The following is a 16417-nucleotide window of genomic DNA, read 5'->3' on the forward strand; positions in this document are numbered from 1 at the left end:
TTGTGATCCACACATCCATGCAGCCACTGGCTTTCCTTGCAAGGGCTCTCTGGTTGCTTGGTGTGCATGGCGTGGATCTGGTGCAGCTCTGTCTCATCTGACCAGGGCACCGTCCTGCTGCTCTGCCGTGCTGGCTCCTCGCACAGAACGTGTGCCTGGAGTTAACGCCGCTACAGCTCTTGTGCACGAAGGGTGACGGCAGCCTTGGAGACTTTTATGCGCAGCTGGCAATTGCTTTTTCTATCTCTGCTGAGAGTCTCCTTGTCCATGGGTGTTTTGGGGGGAACACTTGCTTTGCTGCTTCTGCCAGACAGGCTGGGATGAGACTATTTTAGGAACTTCATACTAATTTTAGCTAGAGGGAAATATGGAGGCTTGGATCCAAGTGAATACTTCCTGACAGTACAAGAGGCAGGAAAAGTGCAGGATGGTTATCAAAACCTTCCCTGGAGGAAATCCCAGCCCCGGGAGTGTTGGAGGAAGGCAGCATCAGTCCCTCTGCCTGGGAACATCCCCCTCCTCCTCACTGCTGTTTGACAGCTGCCTGTGGCTTGTTCTGTCTGTCCAGATCTATTTGCCTGGTCTCGCCTTGAGATCTTCAAGCACAGAGCATTATATGATGTTTGCTAGGCAATGCTGGCTGCTTCCAGCATCTCTTCTCCCCCGTGTTCCTGGGCAGTGACTGCCAGGGCAAGGATGTGGCCCCCAGGGAGTGGGATGTGTCCTGGGAAGACAAGTCACCAGGAAGGTGCCAGGAGCAGAGCCTGGAGCTTGCTGGAGGGAGGGAAGCTGAACGAGTGTGAGACAAGAGCTGGTTAGACAGTTAGGAGAGCAGGAGCGGTTGGGCTTGTCCTGGGGCTTGTGGGACAGGCTCTGCAGCTTTTGGCACTCCAGGGTGCTCTCTGCCCTGTCTGCTGCCTTGGCTGTGGCTTTCTTGGGGCTCCTCTGTCTTCCTTGCCATGGCTGCATCCCTTTCTCTGTTCCCAGTGCCTCCCTGGCAGCAGACCTCTCTCCCCCTGCCCTGATCTAATGCTGACCTATGGGGTCCGTTACCCCCCTTTATTGCAGTTTCCCCGGTCCTCCCAGGTGGGCAGGCACAGATTTGTGTTTCATCAGTGATGCTGGGAAGCGCTCAGGACCTGGATTGGCATCTGCTCCTCCCTCCATGTAGCACATGCAGTCCCCTCAGCAGCAGAGTTGTCTCTGCATTTACACTGGGCATTACAGTTTGGGCAGCAGCTCTCGGCTCCTTTCCAGCCCGTGTTTCACGATCCTTCTGCCCAGACCCCCAGTGAGACTCACCCCTGTTAGATCAGAGCTCTCCTGTGGTGGCTGGTGGCTTGGCAGTTGGGTGAAGTACACAGGCTGAGGCCCGAGCCCCATTCTGCTCTCCTCACCTCTCTGGGCTGGCTCCAGCCTGACCCACAGCCTGTTTTGGCTGGGAGGGATCAAGGTGCTGGGCCCTGCGGTCCCTCGCTGACACTGGGAGAGCCACCCCTCCTGCTTGCCCATGCTGTGCAGGGGACAGACCTGGTGCGGAAGTGAAAAGCATGTTTGAAAGTCCTTAGAGATGGACATTGATCTTCCCTTGCTCAAGAGCTCTAGGCTTTCCTTGGGGACTTGCTCCCTGGCCAGGGGAGGGCTCCTTTCTGGGCCCCGTTGCCTTTGCTTAGGGGGTCCCTGGATGTCTCTTGCAAAGAAGAGGCTTTCTGTTGCTTTCCTGACTAGCCCTTTTGGAATTAACCTGGCTCAGTGTAGCTTGAAAGTGAGGAGAGCACAAACCTGGATAGGGAGTGATGTTGGGGAAACCACTTTCCATTGAGCTCATTTGAACAATCCTCTGTTTCATCCCACTGGTGAGCCCGTTCTCCCTGTGAGAGGCTCCACCTCATTCCCTGACCCCCAAAACTGGTGGTTTATCTTAGAGCCAGAGACACAGATATAAGTGTGCCTGGGCTGCCCCAAAGCATGACTAGTATGAATAGTTCTTGTGGTTTAACCCTTTGTTGAATTTATGCACTGGGGAAACTGCTGAGCTTCCCAGAGGTTGGCTGGAGGCTGTGTCCAGGCCACTTAGCTGGACACAAGCTGAGCGTTTGCAAAGTGCTTGCGGAAACCAGGAAAAGAAAACAACAGTTTGGGGGCCTGTTTCAAAGCCAGCCTGAACCCTGGGCTCTGTTATCCCCGCCTCCCATATCATGGGCTGGGAAGGTGGAAGTCCTGATGGGTCCCACAGCTCGAAGGCAGAGGTGTAGAGGCTGGTAAGATCGAGAAGAGGAATGACTGTTTGCTGCCTCCTGTGATGTAAGAAGAACTAGGAGAATCCATTCCTTGCCACAGGACGTGTGTGTAAAAATTGCTCAGCATGGGTGTGCAGATGATGTCAGAGTCTCCAGGCAGGGCTGTCAGCCGCCTGGACTTCACCACTGGGTCAGGAATTCCTGAGCCACAAATAGCCGGTGTCTGGGAAGGCATTGAGGTGAATATTGCTACATGCTTGGCCTGTTCCATACCCGCTTCTGGGCATTTTCTGTTGTCCACGGTCAGAGATGAGATCCTGGGCCAGGCAGGCTCTTGGCCAGCTCGTTTGGCCACTCTTGTAAGTGTTTTGCCAGTTCCTCAGCCGTTTCCCTCTCTGTCTCTGTCCAGCTGGTGTCTGCAGAGGGTTCCCATTCAGATGCTGGCTCAGTCTGTGCCGATAACCAAACAGAGCTGCCACCCTCCATGGAGCGCACGGGAGGAATCGGAGACTCCAGGCCCCCCTCTTTCCAGTAAGTTACCTGGACAATTGTTCTGGTTTCTGAGGGACCCACAATGATTTTGCTGTAAATCCAGACCAGGGGTTGACACACTCCTACCTAAATTGGCAGGGATTACAGCCAGATAGAGGGGAGGAGGATGGGGCTGGGAGCAGATTGGAAGTGGAGCTGCATTATTTAACAAGCAGGGGCATGCAGAAAATAGTGCAGGATAGCTGGCAAAGAGCTGGCACAGCCTCCCCGAGTCCCTTGCCCTGCACTCATACATGTGCTGTGCCTGTTCCCCACCCCCTCTGCTCCTGTCCCTCAAGGAGACAGCTGATGGCTGGAGGCTCCTGCTGGCCAGCACAGAGGTAGAGAGTGCCTGCTTAAGTTGTTCCCTGTTGGACATACTTGTTCCTTTTATCTCATCGCAGCCCTAACACTGGGGGGAGTCGAGAAAACTTGGACAATGAGACAGAGACAGACTCGGTGGTTTCGTCGCAAAGGGAACGACCTCGTCGGAAAGACGGGCCTGAGCATGGTGAGTGTTGGTGACATGGCAAGAGCTCTGCAGGGCATGGCTGCGGCACGGTGGGGGCACCAGCTCCAGACACGGGGCAGCTCTCTGCTCTGCAGAACCTTTTGAGCTTAGAAGGGTTCTTCAGTGATCTGGGGCCATAGCCTCACATGGGAGGCAGGAGCTAACACCTGCATTGCATCAGAGCTTGGTGTTGAAACCTCTGGAGGGAAAGGAGATGCCTCCTCTTGAAGCCTCAAGAGCGGGAGACAGCAGTGCCTCAGTCCTTCTCAGTTGAAAAGCAGAGCATGCTGTAGCCTTGTTGCTCCGTGCTGCTTCATGCTTTGCCAAGGAACCAGCTGCTAGTCTTCCACGACTTTAGCAGCATTGTTCCTAGTGGCCCATTGGCCTCTTCCCCATCCTGTAGTGACAGAAGAGGTGTCCTACAGAAGACAGATCTGATCCCAGGGTGGACTCAGAGCTGGCTGGCACTAAATGGGATTTTTTGATGGCCAGTTTGACTCTGGGAAGGTCATTGTGAGCCCTGCAGGAAGGATGGGGGTGGTTTCCCTGTGGCCTGTTTCAAGCACACTGAATCTTGTCTTTTCATAGCACCCAGGGTGAATGGGACAGTGAAAGGAGAGCGGCGCCGAGACCTGGGCGGGTACGAGAGCTCCTCCACGCTCATGAGCAGTGAGCTGGAGACTACCAGCTTCTTCGATTCAGACGAAGATGACTCCACCAGCAGGTAGGAGAGCTTAGGTCCTGAAGGAACACTAGCTTCCCTCAGCCTGCAGGGCACAGTAATTCTGGGCTCCAGGCTCCTTGTTCAGACTTGCTGCTGTCTCAAGCCTCATCCAGCAGCCCCCACGCACATGTTCTGCCCATGCAGTCCTATATTCCCTGTGCCATTTCTGTGCGTCTCTTGCTGCCGGAGCCACCACCCTGGCAGCAGAAGAGCTGACTCTCGCTTTTGCCTCTAGGTTTAGCAGTTCGACAGAGCAAAGCAGTGCTTCCCGTCTGATGAGGAGGCACAAGCGGCGCCGGCGGAAACAGAAGGCTCCACGCATTGAGCGGGTATGCGGGGGCTGGGTGTCCTGGGGAGGGCAACACAGAGCAGAGTGGGCTGCACTTGGTGCTCCAGGGCTGATCAGGAATTTGGCTGTGTGTGCTGTGGGCACGGCAGGGAACGGGTAGTATCCAAGTGGTGATACTGCGTAGAGCGCTGTCAACCCTTCCCAAGCCAATGTAGCCTCAAGAGCTGGGACCACAGACCTTCTCCCAGCTGTGAAGAGGAGGTCGTAAGGACTGTGGCTGATGCCCTCTGGCTCTGCAAAGCTTTCAGCATAAGGCTGGAGTTGCGGGTGGTGACTGTGGTGTACAGGAAGTGGCAGGGAGCACAGATGAAGGAAGCTGGGGCTGGGAATATTCCCGAGGCACAGGAGGACCTCTCATGTTTCACTTATGTTGCAGTCATCGTCCTTCAGCAGCATCACAGACTCTACCATGTCCCTGAACATCATCACGGTCACACTGAACATGGGTGAGTGGGAGGTGTGCGTGGAACCTGCAGTCCTTCCAGAGCGAGAATGGGTGGTGGAGGGGGCAAAGAAAACGCAGAACGGGAGGGAGTTTCTCTGCATCCCAGGACATCACTCTGGGATTGGGGTGCAAATGACCATCACTAGCACGTGGTTTGTCTGAGGTTAGGGCTGCTTATGTCTGCTGCTTTGTGATGTCTTACTTCTTTCTTTCTACACCCCTGCAGAGAAATACAACTTCCTGGGTATTTCCATTGTGGGACAGAGCAATGAGCGTGGGGATGGAGGCATTTATATTGGCTCTATCATGAAGGGTGGCGCTGTGGCAGCCGATGGCAGGATTGAGCCAGGAGACATGCTCTTGCAGGTACTTCACGCCCACATAACTCCATCTTTGGGCCTGGGAGAGCAGTAAGAAAAGACCCAGAAGCCTCCCTGCACACTTTGCCAGCCTTAACCCAGGAAGCTGTGCTTAGAAGAGGGAGCTGAGTCACTGCTGAGCTGAGTGGGGAGCTCAGCCTCTGGTCACAGCTCTGGAACTCACTTCTTTATGTTGTCTGCAGGTAAACGACATCAACTTTGAGAACATGAGCAACGATGATGCTGTGCGGGTGCTGAGGGAGATTGTGCACAAGCCGGGGTAAGTGCTCAGGTTGTTCCTTATCTCCATGAGCAGCTGTACAGTGTGCGCTTGGGGTGTGTGAGTCGTGTCTTCCAGCCGCCTCTGCCAGTGGCTCTGCAGAAGCTCAGAACTTAAATTTTTGGTGTTGCTTTGATTCCTGGGTTTTCATGCCCAACGCAAGAATTGCAGCCAACAGAATGGTGGTGAATTGGGGTCTGTGCCCCCTTTTAGTGGGGATGCCGTGTCATCATCAGCTCTCAGCAGGGTCACATCATTTTGTCCATGCCACTGAGGAAATCCATAGCTGAAGGGGGGCACAGGGGCAACTTACTGGCAGCTTTTCCCCGTCTTGCAGGAGAGAGCCAGCACGGAGGGGTTTGTACCACTGAGCTCTTGTTCTAACTCTTGCCTTATTGTTGCAGGCCCATCACCCTGACGGTGGCCAAGTGCTGGGACCCCAGCCCGCGGGGCTGCTTCTCTTTACCCAGGAGTAAGTGGATAGCTGACCCACCCTTAACGCTGGTGCCCAGCTCATGTGAGAGCCCTGCCTTAGGCACTTACTTGGTTGTTGTCTTGTTCCTCCCTGTGTGTGTGACTCCATGTGGCACTGAATTGGGGTTTGATGGGGTTTCAGCTCTCCTTTGAGGAGGCTGCTGTGTCCTATTCCCAGACCAAAATGCCCACAAGCCCAGCCCTCCTTCCCACATCACGCTGGGGACGCGTTTCACTGGGGCAGGGGGGTCACTTGCTCGGGGCGCCAGAGGAAAGAGAAACCCCCTCCTTGAGCCATAGGGGGATCTCTCCCTCTGCACCTCTCCTGCTGACCCTCCCTCTCTTCTTTCTCTCCCAGTTGCTCCCCAGCGGATCTGGGCTGGGCCAGACTCTCCATGCTCCGATCCGGGTGAGTCCCGGCAGATGCTGGGGATGGAATGGGCTGCGCTTGAGTCACTGTCCCTCCCCAGAGGTTGATTTGATTAGTGGAGAATTTCTTACAGCTCCTAACTGACTCTTTCTTCACTACAGGTGAGCCCATCCGGCCCATCGACCCGGCAGCCTGGGTGTCTCACACAGCAGCGATGACTGGCACCTACCCAGCGTACGGTATGAGTCCATCCATGAGCACAATCACTTCCACCAGCTCCTCCATCACCAGCTCCATCCCAGAGACTGAACGTAAGTCCTTGTCCCTCCGTGCTCCACCCGCTGCACGGCTTCCTCGCCTTCACTGTGCTGTAAAGGGAGCAATACATCTGCGTGGGGACAGCTGGGGTGGGCAAGCTCTGCCCTGCCTGGGGACTAAGTGGGAGGCAGCTCTTACCAGGCAGGTGCTCGGATCAGTGGGAGTTCTGGCTGGCTGAATTAATACCACCTTTTTCAACTCTTCTACATAAGGAGAGTAGAAGAGTCTGGCTGCAGTCCAGGGTCTGTGGCGAGTGCAGAGCAAACAGGGCAGTTGGGGGTTATCAGCTGAGAGTGTGGGGCCAGAGGGAGTCACCTTGTCCCTGGAGCAATCGCCCTCCCAGACAGCAGATGGAGGCAGCTGGGAGCAAAGAGCCTGGCAGTGGAGCAGGCACCTGCTGAGCACAGGGCTCTTTTGCTCACTTTCTGAAGGATTTGGGTGATTCTAGTATCAGAGCCATGAAGCAAGGGTCTAGAAAGCTCCTCTGGGGCAAAAAGAGAGGAGTTCGTTGTAAGTTTGTGAGAAGTGGAGAATTTCCTTGCTGAGCTCTGTGGGTTCACTTGTTGGGTTTTGCACAAGAGGAAATGGCTGATGTGGGAAGGAGAACATCAGAAGTGGGGGTTACACAGCATGCACCCCAAGGCTATCTGCGATGTATTGTTCCCTGGCCCATTCCTCCTGTGTGTGATGCCTCCATGTAGCTCTGTTGTCTTTTCTGTCCCCTCTCATCTCTGCCTCCCTTCCTTCGTCCACACCACAGGCCTCGATGACTTTCACCTGTCCATCCACAGCGACATGGCCACCATTGTCAAAGCCATGGCCTCACCAGAGTCAGGCCTGGAGGTGCGTGACCGCATGTGGCTGAAGATCACCATCCCCAATGCCTTCATTGGTAAGAGACTGTGTGGCCTGAGGGAGAGGCACAGAGTGGGGAGTGGGAGGCCTGTTTTCCAAGGAAATGCTCAAGGGAGCATCTCTGTCACCGTAAATTAACTGTTGACCAGGCCAGAGTCCCAAATGGAACCTTTGGCTGTGCATCCCTTTTCACCTTTTGGCCCACTTTGACTTGGCCCCAGTGTGGCCCACTGCTTCGAGGACCACTGCCTTCCTCTCTTGCTGTATTTAACTCTGATGTTTGGTGGCAGGTTCGGATGTGGTGGATTGGCTCTATCACCATGTGGAGGGCTTCACAGATCGTCGTGAATCCCGCAAATATGCCAGCAATCTGCTGAAGGCTGGCTATATCCGACACACCGTGAACAAGATCACCTTCTCGGAGCAGTGCTATTACATCTTCGGGGACCTCTGTGGAAGTACGGCACTTGGTGTGGGTGGGGGGAGAGGATGGATGGGTAGAGGTCCTGCAGAGCCCTGCTGACATTGTGGGCACAGAACTACAGCTGTTGCCATCAGACTGTTGTACAGACCCTGTTAGAGAGTGTTGAAGAATATCCCAGCTCCCTTGTCATGCTGCTGCAGTGGTGAAGTTGACAGTGTCACCTGCTATGTAATCTTTTTTCCTGGGCAGCCAAAGCAGAGTCTTTACTGACTTTGTCTCCAGGCTGTGAACTTCCATTGCTGGCAAGGGGCTGTTGCTCACACAACTGGGCTCTGCTCACATAAGAGGGATGGTGCAAGTAACTGACAGGGTGAGCTTGTAGCTCTGGTGTGCACTTTTCCCACCACACTGGTCTCTGTGTTAGAGTGACAGCTCTGTCTTGCACAGCCTGGAAGCACAAATGGTTGTACTGACAAGCAGGGGCAGTGCCAGTTTCTTGCATCTCCTTGTGTACCCCCCATCCTTGTCCATCAGCAAATGTGGACATGGAGTTTCTTCGTCGCATGTGGTTGTGTTTCTGCTTGGATTAACCCCTCTTCTCTTCTTTCTTGCAGACATGGCTAATCTGTCTCTTCACGATCACGACGGCTCCAGCGGTGCCTCTGATCAGGACACTTTGGCTCCGCTTCCCCACCCAGGAGCTGCACCCTGGCCTATGGCTTTCCCATATCAGTATCCACCGCCTCATCCATACAACCCCCACCCCGGCTTCCCTGACCCAGGCTACAGCTACGGTGGGGGCAGTGCCGGCAGTCAGCACAGCGAAGGTGAGTGAAAAGGACTCCAGCCTCCCAGAGAAAAGGAGGCTGAGGGGTGATCTTATTGCTCTCTACAACTACCTGACAGGAGGTTGTAGTATGGAGGGTGTTGGTCTCTTCTGCCAAGGAGCAAGTGATAGGATGAGAGGACATGGCTTCAAGTTGTGTCAGTGGAGGTTTAGATTGGATATTAGGAAAAATTTCTTCATGTAAACGGTTGTCAGGCATTGGAACAGGCTCCCCAGGAAAGTGGTGGAGCCACCATCCCTGGTGTTGTTTAGAAGATGTATAGGTGAAGTTCTTAGGGACATGGTTTAGTGCCAGTGTTAGGTTAATGGTTGGACTGGATGGTCTTGAGGGTCTCTTCCAACCAAAATGATCAAAATGATTCTCTGAAAATGTGCCTGCAGGTGGGCGAATCCCTGTCCAGTACAGGGAAGAAGCAGGAAAAGCTGCTTGGGCAAGGCCCTGTGTGTAGGGAGCCAGGACAAAAGCCTTTAGTCAGGTGTGTCCCAGAAGGGTTGTGGGCCTTGGAGTTGAAAGAAGACTGAGAGCGTGGGCTGCAGGTGAATGGTTGTGCTGTAGTCCTCCCTCACCTAGAGGAGGATCCTGGTTCACCTGAGCTGTCACCTGAACTTGCCCCATGTGCTTCGCAGGGAGCCGGAGCAGCGGTTCCAATCGCAGCGGCAGCGAGAGGAGGAAGGAGAGAGAGAAGACCGGGGAGTCCAAATCAGGCGGGAGCGGGAGCGAGTCGGACCACACCACGCGGAGCAGCATGCGGCGCGAGCGCGCGGCCAGCGAGCGCTCGGTGCCGGCCAGCCAGCACAGCCAGCGCAGCCAGCACTCGCTGGCTCACAGCATCCGCAGCCACCACAGCCAGCAGTCCTACGGGCCGCCCGGCCTCCCCCCTCTCTTCAGCCCCCCCATGTTGCTGATGCCTCCACCACCTTCAGCCATGGGGCCTCCCGGGGCGCCGCCGGGCCGTGACCTGGCCTCTGTGCCCCCCGAACTGACAGCCAGTAGACAGTCCTTCCGAATGGCCATGGGCAACCCCAGTGAGTTCTTTGTGGATGTAATGTGAAGCACCCATCCCCTGTCTGTCTGCTGCCCCTCCTTCCGTCCTCCATCCCCGTTGTTTGTCTCCTAGGACCAGCCCTGGCTTCGCCCCTTGTTTTTGGGTTTTGTTTTTGTTTTTTTTTGTTGGGTTTTTTTTTTTGGTCTTGATAACGAAAAAAAAAAAGGGAAAAAAAAATAATAAATGGAACTAAACCTTGATTCTAATCCCTCCTCGAGCAGGGTGGACGGGCCTGGCAGGCCTGCTGGGTGCTGCCAGCCCATCCCGCCACCAGACTTGTGTATTGCCGATGGTAATTCCCCCCTGCCGTCCTCTCTAACCCCATTAATCTGCATCCGTCCCGGCGCCCTGTGCTGCTTGCCCGTGTGTCACTGCTGCTTCAGTCCTTCTGCCCTAAACATCTCTTCTTTCTTTTCACCCTTTTGTGTTTCTTCTATCAAGCAGCAAAGAATTACGGGGTGTTTGACTTTCTCTGAGCCTGCCGTCTGTGGGGGGGAGAGCTGGAGCGTGGCGTGGCCCGACAGGAGGACACGGAGCTCCAAGGGCGCTGGGCACGCCTGGCGCTGAAGATGGCTGCTTTCCTCCCCCTCACGGAAGACGCCCTGCCCTTTCCGCAGCCCTGGGAGGGGAGCAGGGGCCAGCCTTATATATGCATTTTAAACCCCGTTGTAGTTGCCTTTTGGCTAACGCGTGAATGTTCCAGGGCTTCAGTGCCTCCAGGGAGCGGCGAGATGCTCCCACTTCCCTCTTTCCTCCCACGTCTCGAGTCCTCCTTCACCCTGCCCAGGCTGGGCAGTTTGGGGCTGTGCCTCTGTGTTCAGCGCAGAGCAGCGTTATGTTCCTGCACAGTCTTGTGCGACTCAAGGCCCTGTACCTGCTCTTGGGTACTCATGGTGGGATGCAAGGGCAGAGTTCTGCTCCCTCTGTCCTGCTCTTTGCCCTCCTGCCTGCCAGACGCTGCTGCCTGTCCCCTTTGTAGGGGCTGTCCCACGCTGGGGCTGGCCGTGCCAGCTGTGGCTTCCCCCTCCAGCTGTCGCGCTGCTGCTCAGCGGTGTGACATCTTCAAGGGCCTGGATGGAGTTAGAGGGTGAGGGAAGGGCACAGCTAGTTCGCTTTCGTGCTTTGGGGAAAGATGGAGGTCCCTTGTATTTGCCTGATGAAGGGTCCCAGTCTGCCTCCCCCCACCCGGCACCAGGCGTGCTGCTGGCCCAGCTGCCAGGAGGGACGTGGCTCTGGGACAGAGCTGGGACAGCCCTGCTGCCGCTGGGTAGTGACCTGAGCTGTCTGGGGAGCGAGGCTGCAGCCCGAACCATGGCCTTGGTGGCTGCAGATGTGTCAGAACAGTTGAGTCCATGTACTCTGGTGCTCCCTGTCCTTTTTCCTTCCTCTTCTGGGTGCTCAGAGAGGTGCCTTGGGCTGGGGCCGCCCCTTCCCCATGTCCAGGGTCAAGCACGGTACAATATGAACACAATCAGCCCTGTTCCCCGCGGTGCTGGTGCCCCGACGCCTGCTCCTCCTGCCGCGCCGTGGCTTTCTCTGCGAGTGTTACCTCTTTTTGTCTTTCTCGTGTTTGCAGTTTTTATACTTTGGAGATTAAATGTATTTTGCTCCTCTGGGGTCTGCGTTGCCCCTGCAACCCCTCTGCCAGCATCATGTGCTGTCGGTTCATCTCCCTGTGACTCCCTGAAGCCTTTCCTGTCCCTCTGCCTGCTGGAGTCACCTTGCCCGCTCTCTGCCGCCCTCCTGTCCCCACCTCGCCCTCCTGTCCCCACCTCGGCACCGCAGGCTCCTGCCTGTCCCCCCTCTCCTGATGCCACCCAGCAGCTTCCCCAGCCACTGCTCATGCCCTTGCCCTGCCCTGCCCGCTGGGTTTTATAAAAACAAAACCATTCTCCTTGTTTTTATTTATAAACATAGTTTTATTGGACTCCTGCCTTCTGGTATTTTTTTGTTGGTGTTTTTTTTTGTTTGTTTGTTTTTCCCCAGTCTCCTGTTCTGTCCTCCCACCTTTCACTGTGCAGGACATCCCAGCAGGACCGGGGCACCCTGTGCCTGAGCCCGTTTTCCAGCTGACCTTCCCCCGGGGGCTCGCCGGTGCGGGGCCGGTCCGCGGCCGCTCGCTTCTCCCCGGGGCCCCCGTCCCCAGAGGGGTCGGATCGGTGCCGGTCTGCCGGCGGGCGCTGCCCGGCGCTGGGCGCAGCCGCTCGCAGCGGCGCCGGGAGGGGGAGCGGCCGAGCCCCGGGCCTGCCGGTGCCCTGCGCGGTGCTGGGGCGGGGGGAGCCAGCAGCCCCGTGGAGGGGGGCGGTGGCATCGGGTCTCCACGGGGGTGGCGCAGCCTCCCTGCCCGGGCGCAGCCCTGTGCCCTACCGGCGGTCCCGCCCCGGCGCTGTCCCACGCGTGGGCGTGGCGGCCACGCCGCCTCCCCGGACTACAACTCCCAGCGCGCCCCGCGCCGCAGGACTACAACTCCCGGCAGGCTCCGCGCGGGACTGCCCTTCCCGGCCCCGCCGGACGCCGAGCTCCGCCTCCCCGCGGCGGCGCATGCGCCAGGGCGGCGGGGCGCGGGCGGGGCATGCGCGCGGCGGCTCTGCAGTGATAGGGGGGGCGCGGAGGAAGGGGGGGCGGCGGCCGCCATCTTGGGCGCAGGGCAGCGAGCGGCGGCGGCGGGCAGCGGCAGGTGAGGTGTCCGGGGCCGTCCTCCCGCTCCCCGCTGCGGCGTACGGCCGCTTTCCCTTCTCCGGGAGGCTTCCTGCGGCGGGGCTCGCTGTGCGGCCGCGCCCGGGCGGTGGCCGCGCTGCCGCTGGTGGCGGCTCCCTGGGTGTCCGCGGGGTGGGGGTCCGCGGGCCTACCCCGCGGGGCGCGGCCTGACAGGCTCGGGGGGCTCTCCTGCAGGGGGGGTCCCCGCTGGCTGCCCCTGCGGAGGGGCGCGGGGCTGCCCGCGGGGCCGCGCGGGAGTGAATTGGGGCTGCCGGGGGTTCCATCAGCCCCGGTCGGGGGGTGTCGGGCGGCCCCAGCCCCGCCGGAGCTCGGTAACCCGCCTGCACGTTGCTTGGGGTTGAGGGGGTTTATTAATGGTTTCTGTTCCTGGGCTATCCGCTGGCATACCCGGGTGGCACAGCCCGCCGGGAAGGGCCCGCTGCGCCGGGTCAGCCTGAGCAAAGGTCTCCCGCTCGGATCGGGCAGGAGCTGCCCCTAAAATTATTCGCCTCGGCTACTGTCATGAACGGGAATTAGCGAGGTCATGGCTGGCAGCCTCCAGCTTCCCCCCCGGCAAACCTGCCAAGGCAGAACTGATGCTGAGCTGTGCTGGTTCTGAGGCTTAAGATGGGCTCTCGTCCAATGGCTCTTCCAGATGCGCTTCCGTTCTTCCCTGGGTTCTGTTTTTGGATTCAGTAAAGCTCAGGAAATGCAGCCCGTGCTTATCATCCGCTGCAGTTGACTTCTCACTAGGAAATGACTCACTTTTGATCCCAGTCTTCTCCATGTAAGCTATGTGATTCCACGTTCTGTTTTCTACTTGCTTTAGTATATGACAAAGCTGCTGTCAAGCTTTAGCCTTAGGCTGCCGAAATCCAAGCCTGGAACTTTCCCAGATAGGTGAGTCTGGATGGCTTCTGCGGCTCAGAAGTCCAGGTATTGCAGGTTTCTAACCGTACAGGCTCATGTGGTGTCTTGGGCAATACTTGCTTAAATGCTGTCACAGCCGCAGCTGCTGTTTTTTGCTGTAGTGAAAGCTGTGCTTGTCCCTGTGAGTTTTGCTTCAGGGACAATCTAACGTGAGGAGATGCTGCCAAACTGCCCGCTTCCTTATTTTCCCTGTCAGAAGGGAGACATCGTTTTTCTTCTATAGGAAGTGCCATGTTACTGACATCTAGTGACAAAGGTACCTGGTGTTCTTTGTGCTGCAAACTGGCCATGTTTTCTCCCAGGGAGAGCATTTGAGATATCCTTGAAGGTTGTTATGGCTGTCGTCTTCCTTTTCCTGAGAGAGCACAATTCTGGCCTTTGAAGAGTTGAGTCTGGAGGCTGTGAAGGGTTACATCTTGAGTTCTTTGAAGCACAGATAACTGGAAATGCACTCTGGTTCGATAGTATCTCTTTTTTTTTCATGGAATGGGAACCATCACTAAACAAAACAGGCTTTGTAAAGAGACTTCCTGTGAACCGCGTTAAACTTGCCTTGTCTCATCCCTGCATCAAGAAAGCATAAAGCTAAAACTGTCTTTTGTGGCACAACATCTTGTACTGGTTTTCTAAGCTGATACTACTAAAGACCATTAGAGTATTTAAAGGCTGTTCTTGGGGTTAATTGGAGGATGGACAGAAGTGCAGCCTGGGGTGCTCAAATATAACTGGCATGTATGGCAGAGTCAGCCTCTCTCTTTTGGTGAACGACCTACAGAGTTAGAAGTTACCAGCAAGCTGTATATTATTTTGCTCTCAGTGGGAGGTGGGCAGCTCAGCTAAAAGCTTGTAGGCTGAGGCACAGAATGTGAAATGGCAGTGATCTGCTCCATAGTGACAGCAGAGAGAAACACTGGCCAGTCAGGGCACCCAGAACATCGCTGGCCTGCAGAATACAAGCTCTTACTCAGGCTGCTGTCCTTGTCTCTAACCTCTGCTGTTAGAAGATCAATAGAATGCAAGTTGCTGTTCAGGTTTCTAGCTCAAGAGTGAAAAGCAAGTGGAAGTTGCTTCGGACTGACTTCAAAACTGCCTTGGAAGAGCTGGTAGAAATGGAAGAAGGCGTTGAGGCTGCTCAGATAAGGTTGGACATGGAATGAGGTGGAGAGGCATGTTAAGTAAGGAAGCTTCTTGTGCTTCCCTGTGTCAGGATTTATCTCTTGCTGTTCTTTAGACTGGCTGTGTGCAGTCTTACACGCAGAAGTAGCCCGTAGGAGGAGAGCCTGCTAAGAGCTGGATGTGCTCTTCTTCCTGCCCACTGGTTATGGGGATTTATGGGATTGGGTTTAAAATAGGAACAGTTTCTCTGAAACTGATGGGTTTATCTCAGTAGCTCTTTAGCTCACGGTATTGCCTCTTAATTAAATTACGCAGCCTGTCTTCCCCAGGATGAAGTGATCGCAGCTACTCTTGTTTAAAATCAAGTGCAGCCATGGCCTCCTGGACAGTGGCTAATGCAGCCCTCTAAGCAAAGCTTAGATGCTCAGATTAGCTGGTGGAGTCATGACATTGTTGTAAGCCTTAAGCCTTTTGGTTTGACAATGGCTAGCGCTGGCCTGAAAGGGCTGGTTTTCTGAATAAGTCCTGTTTGCCAGAGCAGCCTGACTAATCCCCCTCCTGCTTCAACTGTTGTTACTTGTCCAAGATCATATTGATTTCTGGAATGCAGAAATCATTACAGTTGGTGATTTACCCTCAGTCCTCTGGGTGGGAGCTTCAGGACCTTTCCTGGTTTCCTCCTGGATGAGAACTCTGGCAGGCAATGTACCTTGAACTGCTTAGTTAGATAAGCTCATTAATGCACAGAAGTCTTACTTACTGTTAAGTCAGAACCCAAACTTTCTTTTAATAGACTACTAAATGGGTTGGTTGCCTTGCACCAGCTTATGAACTGACTTGTGGTTGCTGTTTCCTAGATGTGCTGTGTAGATTAATGAACATTCCTGTCTTCCTTCAAATGAAAAGGTGGCTGTGCTGTGGGAAGCTTTTAGGTGCCTAAAATGGGAGTGACAAAGCCCAGAGCAGCTGGGTTTTGGGCTCACCACTGATCATCTTGTGTTTATTCATATCTTGTACTTGATGGCACAGGAAAGTCAGTAATGCCAGCAGCTTGTCTCACTGTGACGCTGTGGCCAAAATGGCATTAGAGATGAGCAAGAGTCCCCTCAGCTCTGCTGATCAAGCCTCGGAGGCTGAGCTGAAGGTAGATTGCAGACCATGTCACATGCTTGTTTTCACCACCTGTGATGCTAAAGCTCTTTTATTGAGAGGTATCTCTGTAGTGAGAATAGCACCCACAGAGCAGGCTTGGTAAACTACAGCTGATCCTGAAGGTGCGTTTTTAAAATTAATGAACAAAGGTGCTCAGCATTATCAGGAAAACTGCATTTGCTCTTTCCTGAGGCAAAAATACCAATATATGCTCAAAGTTTATGGTGGCTCTGGTACTGTTAGGCTGTAGGCATGTTGCTAATGATGTGTTTCCTTCAGACAGTACCTCATTCTTTTAGGGCTAGAACAAGCATCTCTTGCCTGAATGTGAAGCTGTGGTTACTGCAGCCACATTGCCTCCTGCCACTGCAAAAAACTAGCAATTCACTGTTTTTTCCGAGTGGTGAATTCGAGCAGATCAGGGTTGTTTTTTTTTTTTTTTTCTTTTTTTTGTTCTCATTTGTGCAAATTCAGTTACAAAAGGCAGACAACTGTGTTCTTAAGTTTGTGGTGTAGGTTGAAGCTAGCATTGCTCCTGCAGGGAAGGATTAATGGTCTACATCACATAACTTAGGACAAATGTATTGTAGAAAATGACTTGTTTAAATATCTGTGTATATCTGGGATTGAGGCTGGCATTCAGCTTTGTCTTTCGTACCCTAATGAACAGATGACTGCTGTACTAAACTGGTGTTCTGTTACTGATGTGACGCTGAGAGACCATGAGAGGCTAATGCATTGGACTACGG

The 16417-nt window shown here is 54.9% G+C and overlaps 2 protein-coding genes across 6 annotated transcripts in view; both read left to right on the forward strand.

The window, feature by feature from the left end:
• The window catches only part of DVL3 (dishevelled segment polarity protein 3), a 32481-nt gene extending 20781 nt beyond the window's left edge, over positions 1-11700 (forward strand). The window contains exons 3-17 of one of the 4 annotated variants that reach the window (XM_082055123.1): positions 2650-2771; positions 3176-3282; positions 3871-4006; positions 4242-4335; positions 4732-4801; positions 5027-5166; positions 5363-5439; positions 5844-5911; positions 6272-6322; positions 6445-6594; positions 7362-7493; positions 7747-7914; positions 8495-8707; positions 9355-9753; positions 10218-11700. In XM_082055123.1, the coding sequence (XP_081911249.1) occupies positions 2650-2771; positions 3176-3282; positions 3871-4006; positions 4242-4335; positions 4732-4801; positions 5027-5166; positions 5363-5439; positions 5844-5911; positions 6272-6322; positions 6445-6594; positions 7362-7493; positions 7747-7914; positions 8495-8707; positions 9355-9753; positions 10218-10249 (1959 nt within the window). In that variant the 3' untranslated portion in view covers positions 10250-11700. Of the gene's footprint in view, positions 1-2649; positions 2772-3175; positions 3283-3870; positions 4007-4241; positions 4336-4731; positions 4802-5026; positions 5167-5362; positions 5440-5843; positions 5912-6271; positions 6323-6444; positions 6595-7361; positions 7494-7746; positions 7915-8494; positions 8708-9354 lie in introns of all 4 variants that reach the window. The other 3 variants (XM_082055124.1, XM_082055125.1, XM_082055126.1) reach the window with 3 other exon arrangements.
• Positions 11701-12328: 628 nt separating this feature from the next.
• AP2M1 (adaptor related protein complex 2 subunit mu 1) overlaps positions 12329-16417 on the forward strand; it is a 28297-nt gene continuing 24208 nt past the window's right edge. The window contains exon 1 of one of the 2 annotated variants that reach the window (XM_082056970.1): positions 12329-12450. The gene's annotated coding sequence lies outside the window, so the exon portion shown is untranslated. Of the gene's footprint in view, positions 12456-16417 lie in introns of both variants that reach the window. The other variant, XM_082056971.1, reaches the window with a different exon arrangement.

The sequence above is a fragment of the Streptopelia decaocto genome (genome assembly GCF_964273445.1).
Source record: "Streptopelia decaocto genome assembly, chromosome: 6".
Lineage (NCBI taxonomy): Eukaryota > Metazoa > Chordata > Aves > Columbiformes > Columbidae > Streptopelia > Streptopelia decaocto.